The sequence below is a fragment of the Nesoenas mayeri genome (assembly GCF_963082525.1).
Source record: "Nesoenas mayeri genome assembly, chromosome: W".
Classification (NCBI taxonomy): domain Eukaryota; kingdom Metazoa; phylum Chordata; class Aves; order Columbiformes; family Columbidae; genus Nesoenas; species Nesoenas mayeri.
Window position 1 is genome coordinate 5,089,457 of NC_137553.1, and position 20,269 is coordinate 5,109,725.

The window sequence follows — 20,269 nt, forward strand, 5'->3', positions numbered from 1 at the left end:
TATTTGAACAAATGAAGTCCATTTTCTAAGTAGAATCTTATTTATTTCACTGAGTATTCTGCCTGACTAAGCGTTCAGACTTCAATGATATGTTAATAGCTTATATATGTGGCCAATCAACTATGACAGTATGCAGAAAGCAAAATTTTCTGAGCCCTGATGTTTCTTGTGATTCATCCAGGTATAATTCTGAGTCACCCGAGTTACCCCAGTTATTCATCTCAATTAATGGTAAAAGTACAAGATAAACTTCCTGAAATTGATAAACTTGTGTAAAGAATATGCTTCAATGGGAAATACTTGATTTTCCAATTTGCTTCAAATGCCGAATGACCATAGAATGGTCGACCTTGAATTCTTCAGCAACTTCTCGTGTAGTTGTAAGAGGACCAGATTTGATGATTGCTCTCAATTGGTCATGGTCAACTTCTTTAAGGCTCTCGTCTCCTTTGCGCAACTTCTTGAACCACCACTGCACTGTACATTAGTTAGCAGTTCCTGGGGCAAATGTGTAGTTGATGTTGCGAGTTGTCTCTGCTGCTTTACAAGCCATTTTGAAGTTGAATAAGAATTGCAATTCCTTTTGCACCAGCCATTCTACAGTCATTTGGCATTTGAAGCAAATTGGAAAGGTGATAAAGCTCGATAAGTGGGTGCCTCATGAGCTGACCAAAAATCAAAAAAATCCATAGTTTTGGAGTGTTGTCTTCTCTTATTCTATGCAACAACAATGAACCATTTCTCGTTTGGATTGTGATGTGCAACAAAAAGTGGATTTTATACGACAACCAGCGATGACCAGCTCAGTGGTTGGACTGAGAAGAACCTCCAAAGCACTTCCCAAAGCCAAACTTGCACCAAAAAAAGGTCGTGGTCACTTTTTGGTGGTCTGCTGCTGGTCTGATCTGCTACAGCTTTCTGAATCCCCACAAAACCATTACATCCGAGAAGTATGCTCAGCAAATCGATGAAATGAACCGAAAACTGCAACGCCTGCAGCCGGCATCGGTCAACAGGAAGGACCAAATTCTTCTCCACGACAACACCTGACCACACGTCACACAACCGACGCTTCAAAAGTTGAACGAATTGGGCTACGAAGTTTTGCCTCATTCGCCATATTCACCTGACCTCTTGCCAACTGACTACCACTTCTTCAAGCATCTTGACGTTTTTCAGGGAAAGTGCTTCCACAACCAGCAGGATGCAGGAAATGCTTTTCAAGAGATCGTCGAATCCCGAAGCACAGATTTTTATGCTACAGAAATAAATAAACTTATTTCTCGTCGGCAAAAATGTGTTGATTGTAATGATTCCTATTTTGATTAATAAAGATGCGTTTGAGCCTAGGTATAATGATTTAAAATTCACAGTCCAAAACCACAATGACTTTTGCACCAACCTAATATTAATAATTCTCATTTGTTGTGTATCTGCACTGCAATTAAAGGTTGCCATTGTAGTGTTTCTAAAGCCTATACAAACCAGACTTAATGCAGCTTAAATAAAAATATCAGCAAAGCACAGATCAAGTCTGCCCAAGACTGTAGGAGTCTCATGACTCTGATCATACTTCATTATTTTCAGTTCAGAGTGGTCATTCCTGTTTCTCTGATACCCCAGAGAACTGGTGAACTCAGTTTACAATATCTCTGAAATTCATCTATTCTTCTGTTCTTTGGGAAGTATTTCTTTCACAGCAAAAGCAATTATTCATAATTAGGGTACTATTATTTTGCTCTCTGAACTTTCAAGAAGCATATATGTGCCTGTTGATGGAGGGTCACTGTGAGACAATCCTCTCATATTTCATCCAGACTTCGGTAGCTGGCTGACAATGAGAGTCACAATACCAAAAAAGTTCAAATGCTTTTTTGTTTGCTGGACTTCAAGGTTGATGAACTTTTTCTTCACTCAGTTTGAAGGTGTTTGAAGGTTTGAATTTAGCAAGGGCTTCTCTCAGTACCATGAGTTGTCTTATTTAAATCTTTGGATTCATTCAAGACTAACGGTAAAATCAGTTCACTACAGATTCATTATGCATCTTTCTCTGAGCAAATATTTTATGAATTCGAGAAATTCATTAGAGTAGCAATAATGGAAGGTAGTAGAAAGAATCTTGAAATATGTCATAGTTTTATACTTTAATCATCTGTTAGTTCTACAGATTGTGTTGGGCTTTCTGCTCTTAATCAGTGCTTTTCCAAGCATTTTTGCAGTTTGTAGATCCCTGTCATTTTATTGTGTTTTTACATTTAACCTGATGGATTTTGAGCCTTTCGATCTTCCTCATTTAGACACAACTTTTACTTTTTGTAGGATGATTTCTTGCTCCTTGTATTTTCCATTTCCCTGCTGTTTAGCCTTGCTTGGATTCCTTTTACTCACTTTTGATATTTTTGATCGGTAGTGTACATTTGTTCTCAGTGTCCAGCATGTTCTTTAAGTAGTCTTCACACTTCCTGTACAGATTTTACTCTTAACTATTTTTTGAGGAACCTTTTGTACTTCTATTTAATTTTCCTTTTTGAAATTGATCGTAACTTGGTTTTTCTCGCTCTTGCAAAGATACTGAATTTAAGTACATCATTACAGAGCAATGGAATAATGCGATGAACTAGGTCTTGCACAGTGGACCAAGTCACTCAGGACATTGGCAGTGTCTAAAAATTTATCTTGACATTGGGTCTGGTACCTGATCTAGTACTGTTGTTTCCTTTCTTCTTAGTATATCTGATGGCCTTCAGCATCTCATAGTTGCTATTATCATGTTGTTTGGGTGCACCATAATGCATTCTTAATGCTATATTTTATTTTTTTTTATTTAGACCTGGAATTTCACTTTCTATAGATTCTCTTACTGATGTTTATATATATTCATGTGGTATAATTCCATATCCAAGATAATATCTTTTTTTCATCTAACACCTTTGGTACTTGCTGCTTGAGCTTTGAAGACATGTTTTTGTTGAGATCCAGAATGCTACTTCTGGTTAATTTCTCAAAATAGCTCTCATAACATAGTGGTATGTGGTGTAGCAATTTGCTGAAACACTTCTTGACCAGCTCTATTAAAGCTCACTTGTCAAAAAAACCTGTCTATAGACTTCTTGCACACACATGTAGCTTATTTCCCTATAGGTAACAAAGCTTCTTAAAGGGAATCCTTGATTGATGTGATTTAGAGCCACTCACCATAGTGATTATCCTGACCCAAGGTCCTAGTTGCGATACAGTAGCTAAATTCAGCATCTAAGTAGTCATAAACAGCAAGGTTGGAAGGGACTGAATGAGTTCCTCTTAGACCATTCTTTAAGATAAACTGTACCTGTTGTTATTTCTGAAAGACGTTTGTCTAACCTGTTACTAAAGACACCTTTTTCTCGTCCCCTCTTTCTTCTTCTCCAGCCAAACTTTCCATCTCACTAGCTACTAGGGAAAGTCTCATTTGTAGCTGCAATACCCGATTTATGCTGAAATTGTCAATACAAAATTGTCAACAAAATTGTCAATACAAAATTGTCAACAAAATTTTACTAAATACAGTATGCTTCAGAATTTAAATAGTGCTTACTAATAGCCAGCAATTTATAGAACCATAGAATAGTTTGGGTTGGAATGGACCTTTAAAGGTTATCATCTAGTCCAATCCCCCTGCAATGAGCAGGGACATCTTCAGCTAGATCAGGTTGCTCAGAGCCCCGTCCAGCCTGGCCTTGAATGTTTCCAGGGATGGGGCATCTACCACCTCTCTGGGCAAACTGTTCCAGTATTTTACCACCCTCACTGTAAAAAACATCTTCCTCATGTCTAGCCTGAATCTCCCCTCCTTTAGTTTAAAACCATTACCCCTTGCCCTGTCGTAACAGGCCCTGCTAAAAAGTCTGGCCCCATCCTTCTTATAGGCCCCTTTTAAGTACTGAAAGGCTGCAATAAGGTTTCCCCAGAGCCTTCTCTTCTCCAGGCTGAACAACCCCAACTCTCAGACTTTCCTCATAGGAGAGGTATTCCCTCCCTCTGATCATGTTCGTGGCCCTCTTCTGGACCCTCTCCAACAGGTCCATGTCTTTCCTGTACTGAGGGCTCCAGAGCTGGTTGCAATACTCCAGGTGGGGCCTCATGAGAGTGGAGGGGCAGAATCACCTCCCTCGACCTGCTGGTCACGCTCCTTTTGATGCAGCCCAGGATACAATTGGCCTTCTGGGCTGCAAGCTCACATTGCTGGCTCATGTCCAATCTTTCATCCACCAGTACCCCCAAGCCCTTCTCCACAAGGCTGTTCTCAATCCCTTCATGTTGAATTTGTGTCTATTTTGACTTTTCCTTATAGATCTACCTAAGGTTTAAGATATATTTCTATTTCTGTATTTTGCATTATGCACACACAAACGCACGCGCACGCGCACAAATATCCATGTATACATATATGCTTTCACTATTCTTTCAATTCAAAGTTTCCTGTTATCTAAATAACTGAGAATGAGGCATAACTGTGTGTTGGTTTAAGATAAGATCGCTGTTGTGGTGTGTATTATATTAGAAGTAGTCTTAGAAGAATCAAGCTGAACAATGAAACATTGTGTTGAGATGTTCTTCATCTGTGACACTAACTAGACTGTACACTGTGTTTTGATTTTTCTACATGTTAGAGCACTGCATTGAATTTTGTTTGTGAAACCAATAAAATATATCTTATCATTGATAAAACAGATGCCAGTTAACTATATTACTTTGTTTAGGCTTTGCCAATTATAGAGGCTAAGGCTGAGAAACAGAGTTCAATGTACTTCATTATTTTTTATTTATTTATTTTTCAGAGGCCCAGAAGATGCAATAAATGACTGTAGAATCCTTTTTATAGAGGAAATGTACAAGATTGAAAAGCCAGGAGCTTATCCACTGACATTTGGAGATGGAGATTTCAAAAGTATGCTTTTCTTATTGTATGATTAAGACTGTTAGTTAAATATTTGAATAACATTAAAAAAAATAAGGGATCAGAGCACAGAACTAATTTAATTGAGGTTTCTTTTGTGTGTAATAAAAGAATTGTTATTACACAGATTTTTTGGTCTGAAAAGTTGTTACTACACTATAACTTTATTGCATGGCATATTGAGAGTAAATTTTTGGTGCAATATATCAACACATTAGTGCTATAAATATAATCTCATAAGCAGGTAAATAGCTGATATTTTAGATGATCTATATGGGGTGAGTTCATAGTCTGAGATAAGTTCCTAGGAAGGTATCCAAATCACAAAACTTACTGTCATAACTGACATCTCATTTGAGTTCTTAACAGATGCAAAAGACTGAAAGAGTCAATACTGCTATCTTTAACCCTGGCATTATATAAGGATGAATAATCATTATCTGTGTAGAGCGAGAAAGTGTCAAACTTGCTGGAACTATGAAAAAAACCCAGATATATTTGATTTTAGATTATTACTTGACCACTTATGTCCGTCTGAACAGTAAATACACCATGTCCCCCCGCAAAGGGCAGTTCTCTAAAAAGCAGTTTAAAGTTGTATTCTAAGTTTAAAAATATGTGAAAGTTAAAAAACAGGAATTATAAAACAGATTGTTTTTTAATGGGATCACTGAGAGGTTGATCTGTGGCATTACTGACAGATATTACAGAATTTTAAAAGAAGAAAATTTATTGCAGTTTAGTTTTCATTTATTAACTAAGGGTAATATTTGTGTCATTGTCTATAGGTGTCATTAATACACAAGATTTTATTTGCAGTGTACTATTAAAGAAATGTCCAATGGCCAATCAACTTTGACAGTATGCAGAAAGCAAAATTTTCTGAGCCCTGATGTTTCTTATGATTCATCCAGGTATAATTCTGAGTCACCTGAGTTACCCCAGTTATTCATCTCAATTAATGGTAAAAGTACAAGATAAACTTCCTGAAATTGATAAACTTGTGTAAAGAATATGCTTCAATGGGAAGCACTTGATTTCAGGTATTTGGGTTTGTAAAATAAATTTTCAGTTTCTACTCATTTTCAGTTACTACTGTCATGTCTTATTTCTTTGTCTCCTTATTTGTAACCTGTTCTCAAACCTCTCACATAATTGCTATCTTTGTATAAATCTGCACCCATACAGTTTTTATGCAATTCTTGATCCTATTTTCATTTCTTTCAAGATTATTTTTTACAAACCATCATAATTAAGTGTAACACAACAACTTTAACTTACATTTTAACCTCAAAGATTTAATTGTTAATTTGCTACTGACTATGTAACTGTATTCCTTTGTCTTCATCTACTTTTTTCCCCAAAAAGTTCAACTTCCTCACCACACTGTTTACTTAATTTTCTTCTGCTGTTTTTCTGATTTTTTTTTTTAAGCTGTCCTGACTTTGTTCTGTGAAGCACAATGCACTACAGTTTTCTTATTGCTTATCACTCAACTGATTTCTTTATTGCTCCTCTGTATTTACCCCCCCCCCCCGGTCCTACTCTACATTTAAAAAATAGCCATCTAAATACATACAGCTCACTTAGTTTATTTGTATGCTAAGAAAAACAGTAGACTGGTATTTTAATAACAATAGCTAGAATTCAAAGAGAATGAATTGATCTGAAATGCTCCATGAGTTTATGGAGCAGGGTCAGAGAATGTGCTGAAACTGAGAGCTCTAGAACAATTTTTAGATGCTTTTATACAAAACAGAACTGGTCATTAACATGTTACTTTAACTTCCATCAAAACCTAAATTTTTACTACAAACATTAGATAAGTTTTTTTCCTACAAAAGAAGGGAATATGGAAGAACCTATGTAACTACATTTTACAGTGGTGGTAGGGGTGAATAAGCTCATCTCTATCCAAACAACAGTGCAAATAAAATCAGTGCAATTTGAGTTAATAAACCAGTTTAAAACAGAAATGGGAAAATGATGTTTTCTGGCTCTGTCCTTCCCCTTCCTCTCACTGAGTTTGCTTTGCAGTTCCTCTGTTAGAGGACATGAGGAAATTCTTGCAAACTGATTGCTATCAGTAATAAAAATGGCTATATATTTCATTTTTCTCATCTATCTTAAACTTTTTTATTGTATCCTTTTACCTTTGTCCTAAAGTAATAGTAGTAACAGGAGCCACATATTATCTGGTAGGCCTCAATATATATCACTTCTCCTTTTAAAAGTAAGAAAAAACTGTTCTTAATTTATAGCATTTCTGACAGTCTAGAGCTACTTGAGAGCACCATAAAATAGTTCTGTTTATCCAAGTGAATGATATAATTAAATATTGCAGTAGTTCCAGAGAACCAGAAGATCAAGTTGCAAACTGCATAGGATGGTTGAAGAAAATGTGATATGGGGAAAAGAGAAGCTACTTTAAACTTTGACTCATACTACTCATTTGTCCATTATTGTCAAAGATGTCTTGGTTCTCTAGCTCAGTGGATGCCAAAGTGGGGTGCATGCACCCCAGGGGGTATGCAAGGCAATCCATTAGGGTGCAGGAAAAAAATGTATTTTGTCCTGTTAAAAAATAAAATAAAATAAAATAATAAAAGAAAATAAATTTAAAATAGTGTTTATTTCATCTTGTCCTTTTTATTTTATGGTTTTGTGTATGTTTTATAATGTACATAATATATTAGTAGAGCAGTACATTTATTTAATTTATAAATAAATGTACCATGTATGTAATTTATAAATAGATTTGCATATACTGAGGGTGCATGCTCAAAAGTTTTTTACTGATGGGGTGCGCAAACAAAAAAATTTGGACACCACTGCTCTAGCTTTCTTCTTCCAACTCAAACTATCAAACAATCATTCCAGTTCTTCCTTGTCCTCTGATTCCAGGTCCATTTATTCACTGAAGTAAGAAAAATGTTCCTTCAGCTGTCTGGAAGTGCTCTAGTCAGCACATTACTTAGTTGTTGTTATAATTATATCCTGTATCTTATCATCATAGTTTAGTTTGTCAGATTCACTGTCATAGTCTTTCTTGATGGTTTTCATACAGAAATGTTCACTCCAAAATTGTTTTCCTTGTTCTTTCAGCTGCGACAACATTTATTGTTTTTATGTAGAGTAAGAGAAGATGACACTTCAAAACAACATTTTTTTTTTATTTTCGGTCAGCTCATGAGGCATCATCTCCTTAGTCTATAGGCTATCTCTCTAAAATGTCTATTGAGGTCATTTAGTCCATTACTTTGGGCTTTGTCTGTCATAGCATTCCTTCAGGGCAGGAGATGTGGTGTGTGGTGTTGGATGTTTGCATGCTGAAGCTAATTCTGGTTCTATCACCAGTCCTTTGCTTGGTTTCATCAAAGTTCATTTTTCATTGATCAGGGTGATTCTTACTGTAATACTGTTGATATGGTGTCTAGCAACTATAATAGTGATTACATACAGTACAGATGACACCATACGGTTCAAAACACTGGCTATTCTCAGACAAAATCAAATCCCCTTGAGGTACACTCTATCCTTCCACATTAACCACTAAGTGCAACCAGGCCCTTGAGCAAAAGCAATACCACAGATGGGTTTGCCTTTGCCCAAGGCAGGAGTAACCCAGACTGTCTTCCCTAAAATATTCTTCATCCACACCACAGGGATTTTAACCCCTTCTACAGTACGAGGAAGTGTTAACTCACCAGATGACATTTGCTAAGTGTGAATCCCAATTTCTGAAGGTTCCACCACCCATTGCTCTCAGTGTAATCTTTAATAGTGCATTATACCATTTGATTTTCCCGGAGGCTGGTGCATGATAGGGGATAGGATATACCCACTCAATGCCATACTCTTTGGCCCAGGCGTCTATGAGGTTGTTTCGGAAATGAGTCCTACTGTCTGACTCAATTCGTTCTGGGGTGCCATGTCACCATAAGAATTGCTTCTCAAAGCCCAGGATAGTATTCCAGGTGGTGGCATGGGGCATGGCATATGTTTCCAGCCATCAAGTGGTTGCTTCCACCATTGTAAGCACATAGTGCTTGCCATGGCAGGTTTGTGGGAATGTAATATAATTGATCTGCCAGTCCTCCCCATATTTATATTTCAGCCATTGTCCTCCATACCAGAGAGGTTTTAACCACTTGGCTTGTTTGATCACAGGGCATGTCTCACATTCATGGATAACCTGTGCAATAATGTCCATGGTCAAGTCCACCCCTCGATCATGAGCCTGTCTATATGTTGCATCTCTTCCTTGATGGGCTGAGGTCTAATGGGCCCACCAGATTATAAATCATTCACCCTTATGTGGCCAGTCCAGATCCACCTGAGCCACTTCTGTTTTAGCAGCCTGATCCACCCACCTGCTGGTTGTTTTGATGTTCTTCAGTGGTCCAACTCTTGGGTACGTGAGCATCTACATGACATACTTTTACAGTCAGGTTGTCTATCCAAACAGCAATATCTTGGCATACTACAGCAGCCCAGACAGGTTTACCTCTGAGCTGCCAATTGGTCTGCTTCCATTGCTGCAACCATCCCCACATGGCATTTGCTACCATCCATGAGGCAGTATAGAGATAAAGTACTGGACATTTTTCTCGTTCAGCAATGCCTAAAGCCAGCTGGATGGCTTTCACCTCTGCAAAATGACTCGATTCACCTTGTCCTTCAGTGCCTTCTGTGACTCGTCATGTGAGACTCCACGCAGCAGCTTTTCACTTCCGATGTTTTCCTACAGTACCACAGGATCCATCAGTGAACAGGGCATACTGCTTCACATTTTCTGGTAGTTTATTATGCAGTGGGGCCTCTTCAGCATGCATCACCTCCTCCTCTGACAATATTCCTAAATCTTTGGCTTCTGGCCAGTCCATGATCACTTCCAAGGTTCCTGGGTGACTGGAGCTTCCTATTTGAGCCCACTGTGTGATCACTTCACCCACTTACTCCACATAGCATCAGTTGCATGATGTGTAGAGGGGACCTTCCCTTTGAACATCCAGCCCAGCACTGGCAGTCGGGGTGCCAAGAGGAGATGTGCTTCAGTACTCATCACTTTTGAAGCAGCTCGAACCCCTTCATGTGCTGCCAATATCTCATTCTCAGTTGGACTATAACAGGCCTTGAATCATCTGTATCCTTGACTCTAATACCCTAAGGAACAACCTTGAGTCTCCCTGGAGTTTTCTGCCAGAGATTCTGGGAAGGGCTATTCTTCCCAGTTGTGGTGTAGAGCACATTTTTAACATCTTGTCCTGCCCAGACTGGTCCAAGGGCTACTGTATGAACTATCTCCTGTTTAATTTGTTCAAAGGCTTGCAGCAGCTCAGGGCCCCACTCAAAATAATTCTTCTTCTGGATTACTTGATAGAGAGGGCTTACAATCAGACTGTAATTTAGAATATGCATTCTCCAAAAACCCACAATGCCTAAGAAAGCTTGTGTTTCTTTTTCACTAGTTGGTGGAGACATAGCTGCTATTTTGTTGATCACATCCATTGGGATCTGAAAACATCCATCTTGCTGTTTCATTAGTAAAAAACTGTATCTCTGTCCCTTGACCTTACTTTGTTTTATGGCAAAACCAGCTTTTGAAAGAATTTGGACTATTTTCTTCCCTTTCTCAAAAACAACTTCTGTTATCTTGCCCATATGATGGTGTCATCAATGTGTTGCAGGTGTTCCAGAGCTTCACCCTGTCACAGTGCAGTCTGGATCAGTCTACAGCAAATGGTAGGGCTGTGTTTCCACCCCGGTGCAGTCTATTCCAAGTATACTGGATGCCCCTCCAGGTGAAAGCAAACTGTGGCCTACACTCTGCTGCCAAAGGAATGGAGAAAAACATATTAGCTATATCATTTGTGACATACCACTTGGCTGCCTTTGACTCCAGTTTGTATTGCAGTTCTAGCACGTCTGGTACGGCAGCACCCAGCAGCGGCATGACTTCATTCAGGCCCCAATAGTCTACTATTAGTCTCCACTCTCCATTGGACTTCTGCACTGGCCATACTGGACTATTCAAGGGTGAGGGAGTCTTGCTGATCACTCCTTGGCTCTCCAGTTGATGAATCAGCTTACGGATGGGAATCAGAGTGTCTTGGTTGGTGCAATATTGCCACTGGTGCACTGTTGTGGTAGTGATCAGCACCTGTTGTTCTTCGATCCTCAGTAACCCCACAATAGAAGGGTCCTCTGAGAGACTGCTGGAGGGTAGGAAAGCCATAAAGAGGGATCTGGACTGGCTGGATCATTGGGCTGAGGCCAATTGTATGAGGTTTAACAAGGCCAAGTGCTAGGTCCTGCACTTGGGTCATAACAACCCCAGGCAGTGCTACAGCAATGGGGAAAAGTGGCTGGAAAGCTGCCTGGCAGAAAGGGATCTGGGGGTGTTGACTGACAGCTGTCTGAATATGAGCCAGCAGTGTGCCCAGGTGGCCAAAAAGGCCAAAAGCATCCTGGCTCGCATCAGGAATAGTGTGGCCAGCAGGACTAGAGAAGTGATTGTGCCACTGTACTTGGCACTGGTGAGGCTGCACCTTGCATACTGTGTTCAGTTTTGTGCCCTTTATCATAAGAAGGACATTGAGGTACTAGAGAGTGCAGAGGAAGGTGACGAAGCTGGTGAGGGGCTTGAAGCACAAGTATTATGAGGAGCGGTTGAGGGAGTTGGGGCTGTTTAGCCTTGAGAAAAGGAGGCTGAGGGGAGACCTTATTCCTGTCTACAACTACCTGAAAGGAGTTGGTCTCTTGTCCCAAGTAGCAACTGACAGGACAAGAGGAAATGGCCTCAGTTGCGCCAGGGGAGGTTTAGATTGTATATCAGGAAAAAATTCTTCATGGAAAGGGTTGTCAGGCAGTGGAACAGGCTGCCCAGGGAAGTGGTGGAGTCACCATACCTGAAGGTGTTTAAAAGGCGTTCAGTCTACCTGAATAATGAAGACATTAATCTGGTTTTAGTCTAAATCATTAGCTCTGTTACCTAGAAGCTGGTTCAAGGATAAAAAACAAGAATGTTCTCATGTACTGCAAAAACTGCACTGTTTACACCTTTTAGTAATAGGGTGCTCTAACTTTATGGATTTGAGGGCAAAAACTGTGTCAGCTGAATATATCTTCCCCTTCTAGGTCTCATAATTTCTGCCCAACCTGCAAGAAGTCTCATTATTAAAAGTCTACCAGGTGCAGAGGCTTTTACAGTTGTTACCACTCACCTTTAGCCTGCTCTAAGGAATCTTTTTGATAGACTAAGGCACACCAATATTTACATACAATGACACACAGGAGAGACGCAGCTAACATTCATATTTGTCCATACCCAACATCACAGATTGAACATCCAGATACTTTATTAGAGATTGAGTCTAACTCACACTTTTGGAATTAGGTCTAAGTACATTAAGCACTATAATGCTGTTCTTAATTACATCATGAAAGGAATAAATTGTAGTTTTATAGTAAACTTCTGACTTCAGATATATCTAATGCTGTAATTCCACAAAAAAAGAGTATATTTTCCATCTTATGACCTCTACCATCTAGACAATTTCTTTCCATCCCTTTCACTTGTCCTAAATAACAAACCAAAATAAGCATAGAGAAAATAGATTAAATTTAGGTAGTACTGCTTACACCATGTCAAATTTCATCCTATATTTAAACGTTACTTATACGAACAGAGGGCCCAATCTGCAGAGTTGACCCTCACCGTAGGGAAGTGTGCAGTCTACCTGGAGTCCAGATCAGGGACATCACCAGGATGCTCCCCAACCTGGTGCACCCAACAGACTACTACCCACTGCTGATCTTCCAGACAGGTGGGGAGGAAGCTGCATCTCGCAGTCTGACGGGAATGAAGAAAGATTTCAAGGCCTTGGGACGGATGGTAAAAGAGTCTGGGGCTCAAGTGATTTTTCTCTTCCCTCCTTCCAGTTTTGGGTGATGACATGGGATGGAATAGAAAAATTCAGTCCATAAAAAATTGGCTACAAGACTGGTGCTACAGGCAGGGCTTTGGGTTCCTTGATAAAGTCTGGTTTTACAAGACACCAGTCCAAACAGTGATACGTGGGAAAGGTTTATCTCACAGGGGCAAAAGGATGCTGGGACAGGAATTAGCAAGGCTCATTTGGAGAGCTTTAAACTAGATTCGAAGGGGGGTGGGGTGGTAGCTGGGCTTGCATCAGTGGGGCAGCACTCTAGAGTTGATGAAGGCTGGGAGGCCTCCTATACTCCTAGGGTAAAATCAGTGTGCTCAGTTCAGTCTCTGAAATGCCTGTACACCAATGCGTGCAGCATGGGGAATAAGCAGGAGGTGTTAGAAAACAGTGTTCGGGCAGGAGACTATGACCTGGTGGCAATTACGGAGACATGGTGGGACAGCACACATGACTGGAATGTGGTCATGGACGGCTATGTCCTTTTCAGGAAAGACAGGCCAGCCAGGCATGGTGGTGGAGTTGCTCTTTATGTGAGAGGGCAACTACAATGTATTGAGTATTATCCAGGCATGAATGAGGGACGAGTTGAGAGACTATGGGTGAAAATCAAGGGGCAGGCTGGCAGGGGAGATACTGTTGCGGGTGTCTATTACAGGCCACCAGATCAGGGTGAGGAACTTGACGAGGCCTTCTACAGACAGATGAGAGCAGCCTCACAGTCACAGGCCCTGGTTGCCCTGGGGGATTTTAACTTCCCTGATGTTTGCTGGAAGGACTACGCGGCCGGCCAGCCACAGTCTAGGAGGTTCCTCCAGTGCCTTGACGATAACTTTCTGATGCAAAGGGTGGAGGAGCCGATTAGAAGAGGTGCACTGCTGGACCTCATCCTCACTAACAAGGAGGGTCTGGTTGAAGCGATAAAGGTTGAGGGCTGCCTTGGTTGCAGCGACCATGAAATGGTGGAGTTCAGGATCTTGTGTGGCAGGAACAGGATAGCAAGCAGAATTGCAACCCTGGACTTCAGCAGGGCAAACTTTGGCCTTCTCAAGCAATTGCTAGGGGAAATCCCATGGGCAAGGCTGCTTGAAGGTAAAGGGGCCCAAGATAGTTGGTTACTGTTCAGGGACTGCTTCTACCAGGCACAAGATCAGAGCATCCTGACACGTAGGAAGTCCAGGAAGGGAGCCAGGAGACCTGCATGGTTAAACAGAGAGTTGCTGGGTAAGCTCAAGTGGAAGAGGAGAGTTCATAGATCATGGAAGGAGGGGCTGGCCACTTGGGAAGAATATAAGGCTGTTGTCAGAGGGTGTAGGGAGGCAACTAGGAAAGCTAAGGCCTCCTCAGAATTAAACCTGGCGAGAGGGGTCAAGGACAACAGAAAGAGCTTTTTCAAATACGTGGCAGATAGAACTAACAGCAGAGGCAATGTAGGCCCACTGATGAACGAGGTGGATGTCCTGGTGACAGAAGATACAGAGAAGGCAGAGTTACTGAATGCCTTCTTTGTCTCTGTTTACTCTGCCAGAGCCTGTCCTGAGGAGCCCCATACCCCTGAGGCCCCAGAGGAAGTCAGGACAATGGAGGAGTTTGCCTCGGTTGATGAGGACTGGGTTAAGGAGCAATTAGGCAATCTGGACATCCATAAATCCATGGGTCCGGATGGGATGCATAAGTATTTTAAGGAATTTTTGAAGTAAACTTTTGCTTTCAACACTGTAGTTATCTATTTGCGTGTGTGTGTGGACAAACGTATCTGCAGATAAAAAATTGATGGTTGCAGATATAAAACTGCATTTGAACTCCATGTTCAGACAAAAGCTATATTATCCTCCAAGGTAAGTATATAAAGAAAAGTTGTATCTAGCGTTGCCAAGAGCAGCTAAAAGATGCTCCGCTTAAGTCTTCAACATTCTTGTTTTTTTCCCTAGCAAAAAAAAAAAACCAAAAAAACTTGATAATTGATACTTAGGAAAATATTTTGAAAACTTGAATTGAATGTATCTTCAACAAGACTAATACTGAATATGCTTCTGCGTAAAGTAAGCATATGTTCCTTTACCTTTAATCTCACATGACAAAGTGCGATATTTTTGTTGTTGTCTGTAATAAAAAATTCTCATTGATGCCATTGGTTTAGAAGCTTAGTTAGCTGCTTCAGCAAATTAAGGCATCATTAAAAAACTAGGATCCAATTTACGTGACTGCATCAGTGCAAAAGCTGATGTTGAAAAATCCCTGCAAATCCCACTGAGCTTATGGTTCAAAGCCTCTACTCTAGCACATCTGCCGTAGATTCTGAAATTTGCTTGTACTGAAGATTTAAAAAATAAAAATAAAAAAATCTCTCTGTGCCCTCGCTCCAGCTCGGAACTGATTTCATGTTCCCAGTCACCAGATTCTCTATAAGAAACCTCTATGTGAAATGCAGACCTGTCATTTCATGCATAAATATTACTTTTAAAACAAAATGTAAACAATTCAAGCACCATATTTTTCTTACATAAAACACTTGCTTAGACTTCAATGGAAGGAACTGAATATGAGCAGAGTAGTTTCTAAAGAAAATATTAACTTATATTTTACATAGAAAAACAAGTACAGAAAAATCCAATGCATAGGTTCCTTTCCTTAGAGATAGGGATTCTGAGTTTTGTAAAGTCAAGATAAAGTTAATATTTCATGGGAATTTGTGAATAAAAGGAAAAAAAAAAAAAACAACTCAACACAGAAACCAAACCGAAACAAACCACCAGCAACTCATTACTCTGAGGATATTCATTATATCTGAATGAAAGGCATTATGGCTTTTTAACATTTCTTTCCTTGGTTGCAATGTTGAACTTGCTCTCTTTGATTCCAAGTTTCTTCAACAAAATTCTTTGTTTATACACACCAAATCAAAACATACAATGTCCTCAAAATAATATCAGAAGCACTTACTCATCATACTTGATATGATAAATAGCTTCTTCATCAGTGTCCATGCAGTCTGAATAAGACGTGGATGGTGTACTGTCCAAATAATTTGCATTCTTCTCTCTAGAATAATCTTGACTTAAGTTTCCATTAGTCCTTTTATACGAATTGTCACTCTTTACTTGAGCTTTACCATTTTTATGTCCTTTTGTTGCTCGAGTAACATTTTCTATATGAGCTTCAAACCAGGCTCCAATGCTGACATCACGGGCATCCACCAATTCATTTATCTAAAAGGAAAATTTGATAATGAATACTTATTTTCTATAATCCTAGTTAAGAACAGAAAGGAAAACTGACTAAACTACTTAACTGTCAGTGAAAAAAATTCTATACTACTGGTTTGGCTTTGGATAAATTAGAGCAACGTTCAGTCATTCAAGTGTTGTGCTTGAAGTATTTTATTCTTCTACTCTTAATAAGATGTTATGAACACAATTTGTAAAAAATATATTTTTTTAAAGTTGAGGCTGATTTACTATTTTTTTTTTAACATACAAATCAGCTTAATCTCTTTCCACTGAACTTTTTCTTGCTTCATGGAATTGTTCCTTATGACTAAAATAAGCATGTGTACTTAAAATATTATCCTACAACCAGACTTTCTTGGACTTCCAAATTGGAGTTATTAATTAACCCTGATTCTTTTTGACCTACACTGCTGCTGAATCCTTCAATGTTTGAGAAAGGAGGGGGGAGGAAGATGGGCTCTCCAAGTCTAACAAGGCTGCTATCATAACCAATCAAGACTGGTACTTCCATAAATCTTTCAGCTGTAAGAAACACAAGTCTCTCATGACTCTTCTCCTTTCTGTGCTCACAATAGTGCTGGTAGTAAGCTATGAAGCTACTCTGTTGTAGAGCATGTTTCATTCATTCATAATCCTAACACATTTTCTCAGGCCTTCAACTAATTAAATGTATATTACTTCAATAATACAAGTTTTTTCCTGTGATTTGAGTTAAACCACTGAAGTATACATCGCTTCAGTTACACAGTCATTGTTTTAAAAAGGGTAGTGTATAAACAGCTATTTTATTTGAAATATTAACTGGATTAAAATAGTATAAAAAAAAAAAAAAAAAAACCCAAACACTTAAGGAATGCCTTCGTACACTGCACACCAAATATAAGAAAACATTATTGCAATAGAACTGCTATGGAGCCATACCAAGTGAAGAAGATAAGGCATATGGAAGAGGACTTTAAGATGAAAAATTTAAAGTAAATTCTAAAAATGCTCAGAATAGGTTCAATTACTGTAAAATCAAATTGGGGGAACTACTTTTCACATTTGTTTTGGAAATAATATTTTAACAGGAATGTTTCACAGATGTATTTTTATTTGTACTTTATTTGTAAAACACCCTTTTTTTCTATTTCTTTGTAACATAAAGAAGGAAATTTACCTTCTAAAGATCATCTAAATGTCTCTTAAAAAAGTAAAACACACACACACACACACACACACACACACACAAAAACAAACAAAAAAAACCCCTAAACCACAAGCAAACGACAAGTAAACAAAAAAACTCAGAAAAAAATGAGCCCGAAAGATGATAACACACTAACATAGCAGCCAACCCCAGGGCATGAATAAACTTGTTTTACCACACTATGATTAGCGTGGCAGGTAAGAATATAATACATAAAGTATATATCATATTGAGCCTATTTCTTCTTGCTTTTCACACACTTCCTTGGGGGGGGAAAAAAAAAATCCAACCACCCCTTTCCTTTTTTATTTATATATACATATATGAATATACAGATATCGATATGGCGAGGTCTGGTAGATTGACCATATTGCCACAAAATTGCCAAGGCAAGCACTGCATGGAAGCAACTACTGGGTGGCTAGAAACATACCCTGTAAAATATGTCACCGCTCGAAACACCATCCCGGGCCTTGACAGGCCAGTTCTGTGGCAACAGGACACCCCAGAAAGAATCGAGTCAGACAATGGGACTAATTTCCGAAACAACCTCATAGACTCCTGGGCCAGGAAACATGGCACTGAGTGAGTGTATCACACCTCCTGTCACCCACAAACCTCCAGAAAGACTGAATGACTGTTAAAGGCTATGCTGAGAGCATTGGGTGCTGGGGAATAGAAGCACTGGGATGTAAAATTAGCAGAAGCCACTTGGCAGGTTAACACCAGAGGATCAGATAACTGACCTGGTCCTGGTCAAACACAGCCTCTACATATTGTGGGAGGAGATAAGGTGCACATAGGGAAGTGGCAGGGAAAGGCATTGTGGGATTGCCTTTGCTCAGGGACCCAGGTGTACTTGGTGGGTAATGCAGAAGGATGGGGAAACCCATGCACCCACCATCATACACAAAATCAACCATTCCTTTACGTGGCACATCCCCCTTTAAATAACACTAACTTAGCGATTAGCAGATTCTTAAGCCAATTGTCACAGAGTTATTTTAAAATACTATTTTACAATGAATTAGTGTTCTATTCTCTGCACAAGTAATTTTTTTAAAACCAGTCTTCTTTACAGGAGTATTCTATGGCTATAGACTATTCTATGGCTGGTAATGCCACATTTAAGTCTGCAACTAGAACACCAGAGAGGAGACTGCTGCAAGCAAGCTTCTCTAACAATTTAAAAAGTATAAAGAACTGTGTGGTATTTGGCAGTAACGATACTCGGGGCAAAAATATCTGTTTCTGGTATGAACAAAAACCCAAGTTCCTAGAATATCAGCAAATGTGCAAACTTAGAGCAAGTCAATTAATCTGCAATAGTGACTATCATCTTTGGGGACCAAAAAAAAAAAAAGGAATTACCAAAAAATAACTGACACACTCGAGTTCTTATGCTACCTGATTTAACAGTAACTTATTTGTATATCCCTACCCAGCGCTATTGCTTCGTTAAGGTTTAAAAGAATAACCTGAGTTGGAAGACAATCAGTACCTGAGGTGCTCTACTTTGTTACAGAAGGAAAGAAAAGCTACAAGAAGATGTGGTTTCTTGAAGTACACACTATACTAAAGTTAAAATGACAAGAGGCTCATAACCAGTAAGGCTACATTCTCATAGCCAGCTACTGCAAGGATGTAGCTATATGCACAACATAGTACCACTTTCTCCAGCATACCCTTCCCTCTGCAATTAAGATAACACCTTCTCGTCTGTTCCAACTTTCCAAGTTGTACTAAAGCAATGTCAGCTAGGGAAAATTCAGGATATAGCCCCATGTCTATATATGAACAAACAAGAACAATCTGTGCACGTTCAGAGGAAATTAATAAAATAGACACTTTAAATCCTTACTGAACGCAGTATTACTTACAAAAAAGTTCTTCTTTCCAGTAGTCACCTCCTACTTCACCAGAAATCATGAAAGCATTACTGAAATGAGTCACAAATAACCCCTCAGACAAATTAAGTATCCAACCTAAAAAAACTGGCATTTTTTGTCAAACTAGGTACTGCAATTTGTCTCTGAAACTAAGCTTTGGGGAATGGGTGAACAGCAAGTCCTCCGATCAGCTTGATAGGACATTCAATCCAACAACAGTTTATATAGCAGATTGAGAAAAACTTTGCTCAAAGATGACTCCCCCAAAATGAGGGTGCCTAGGCAACATATTAAACTAAAAGCTAAACCCTTGGTAAATAATCTTAAATAATATTTTTAAGAACATTTGTTGTCAGTTCATAATTTACATTTATGAAGTCGACAGGTAAATAATTAGTCAAGCTGTATTTCGTATAAGTCAAAAATTACTCTCTAAAGGGATATTAGAATATGTACTAAAGCAAGAGTAACTTTGCTAGCTCTTCTAACTCCAGTAATTTCAAAAACAGTCATAGCTGGTTCATCTGTCAGTATACTGAGCATCTACAAGTGCAAGAAAAAGATGACGTCTTCCAAACACATAGAAATTCCTAGCCTCTACAAAGCACGCAATGATTTTGTTATTTAGTTGCTCCTTAGGGAGTGCAGCAGCCCAGAGCGCTGCAGAGGTGCAACCACTGGCAGGGGCGGTTTGTGGTGCAGGGCACCTGGGATGCTGCAGGGGCTGCTCTCAGTTTGCACAGCAATTTGCACACAGAAAGGCTGACTCCTGATTAGGGAGGATCTGGCTCACAGAGAGCAGCAGGTGGTGACATGGCAGTTGTCGCAGCAGTTATTAACACGGCTGTGGTGCAGAGGGGACAGGCACTTATGCTGAGGACTGCATGGGGCTGCTTGGAGATTGTGCGGCGATGGTCTCAATGTGAAGCAGGACATGCTCCCCAGCACTGACTGGTGATAATGCCCTTGGCACACTGGAGGCCTTGATCCAAACAGAGTTGGGGTGGGGTGGGAGGATGACACGTCCTGGGTCTCAGGCTGCAGAGAGTGCCTGGGGCCTCTCTGTGGGACTGGGG

The 20,269-nt window shown here is 39.6% G+C and overlaps 1 protein-coding gene across 1 annotated transcript in view; it reads right to left on the minus strand.

The window, feature by feature from the left end:
- Positions 1-20,269, minus strand: part of LOC308051405 (E3 ubiquitin-protein ligase UHRF2-like) — a gene marked incomplete at both ends in the record, with an annotated part of 100,304 nt that overhangs the window by 62,308 nt on the left and 17,727 nt on the right. The window contains one exon of the mRNA XM_080361836.1: positions 15,829-16,094. Within this exon, the coding sequence (XP_080217962.1) occupies positions 15,829-16,094 (266 nt within the window). The remainder of the gene's footprint in view (positions 1-15,828; positions 16,095-20,269) is intronic.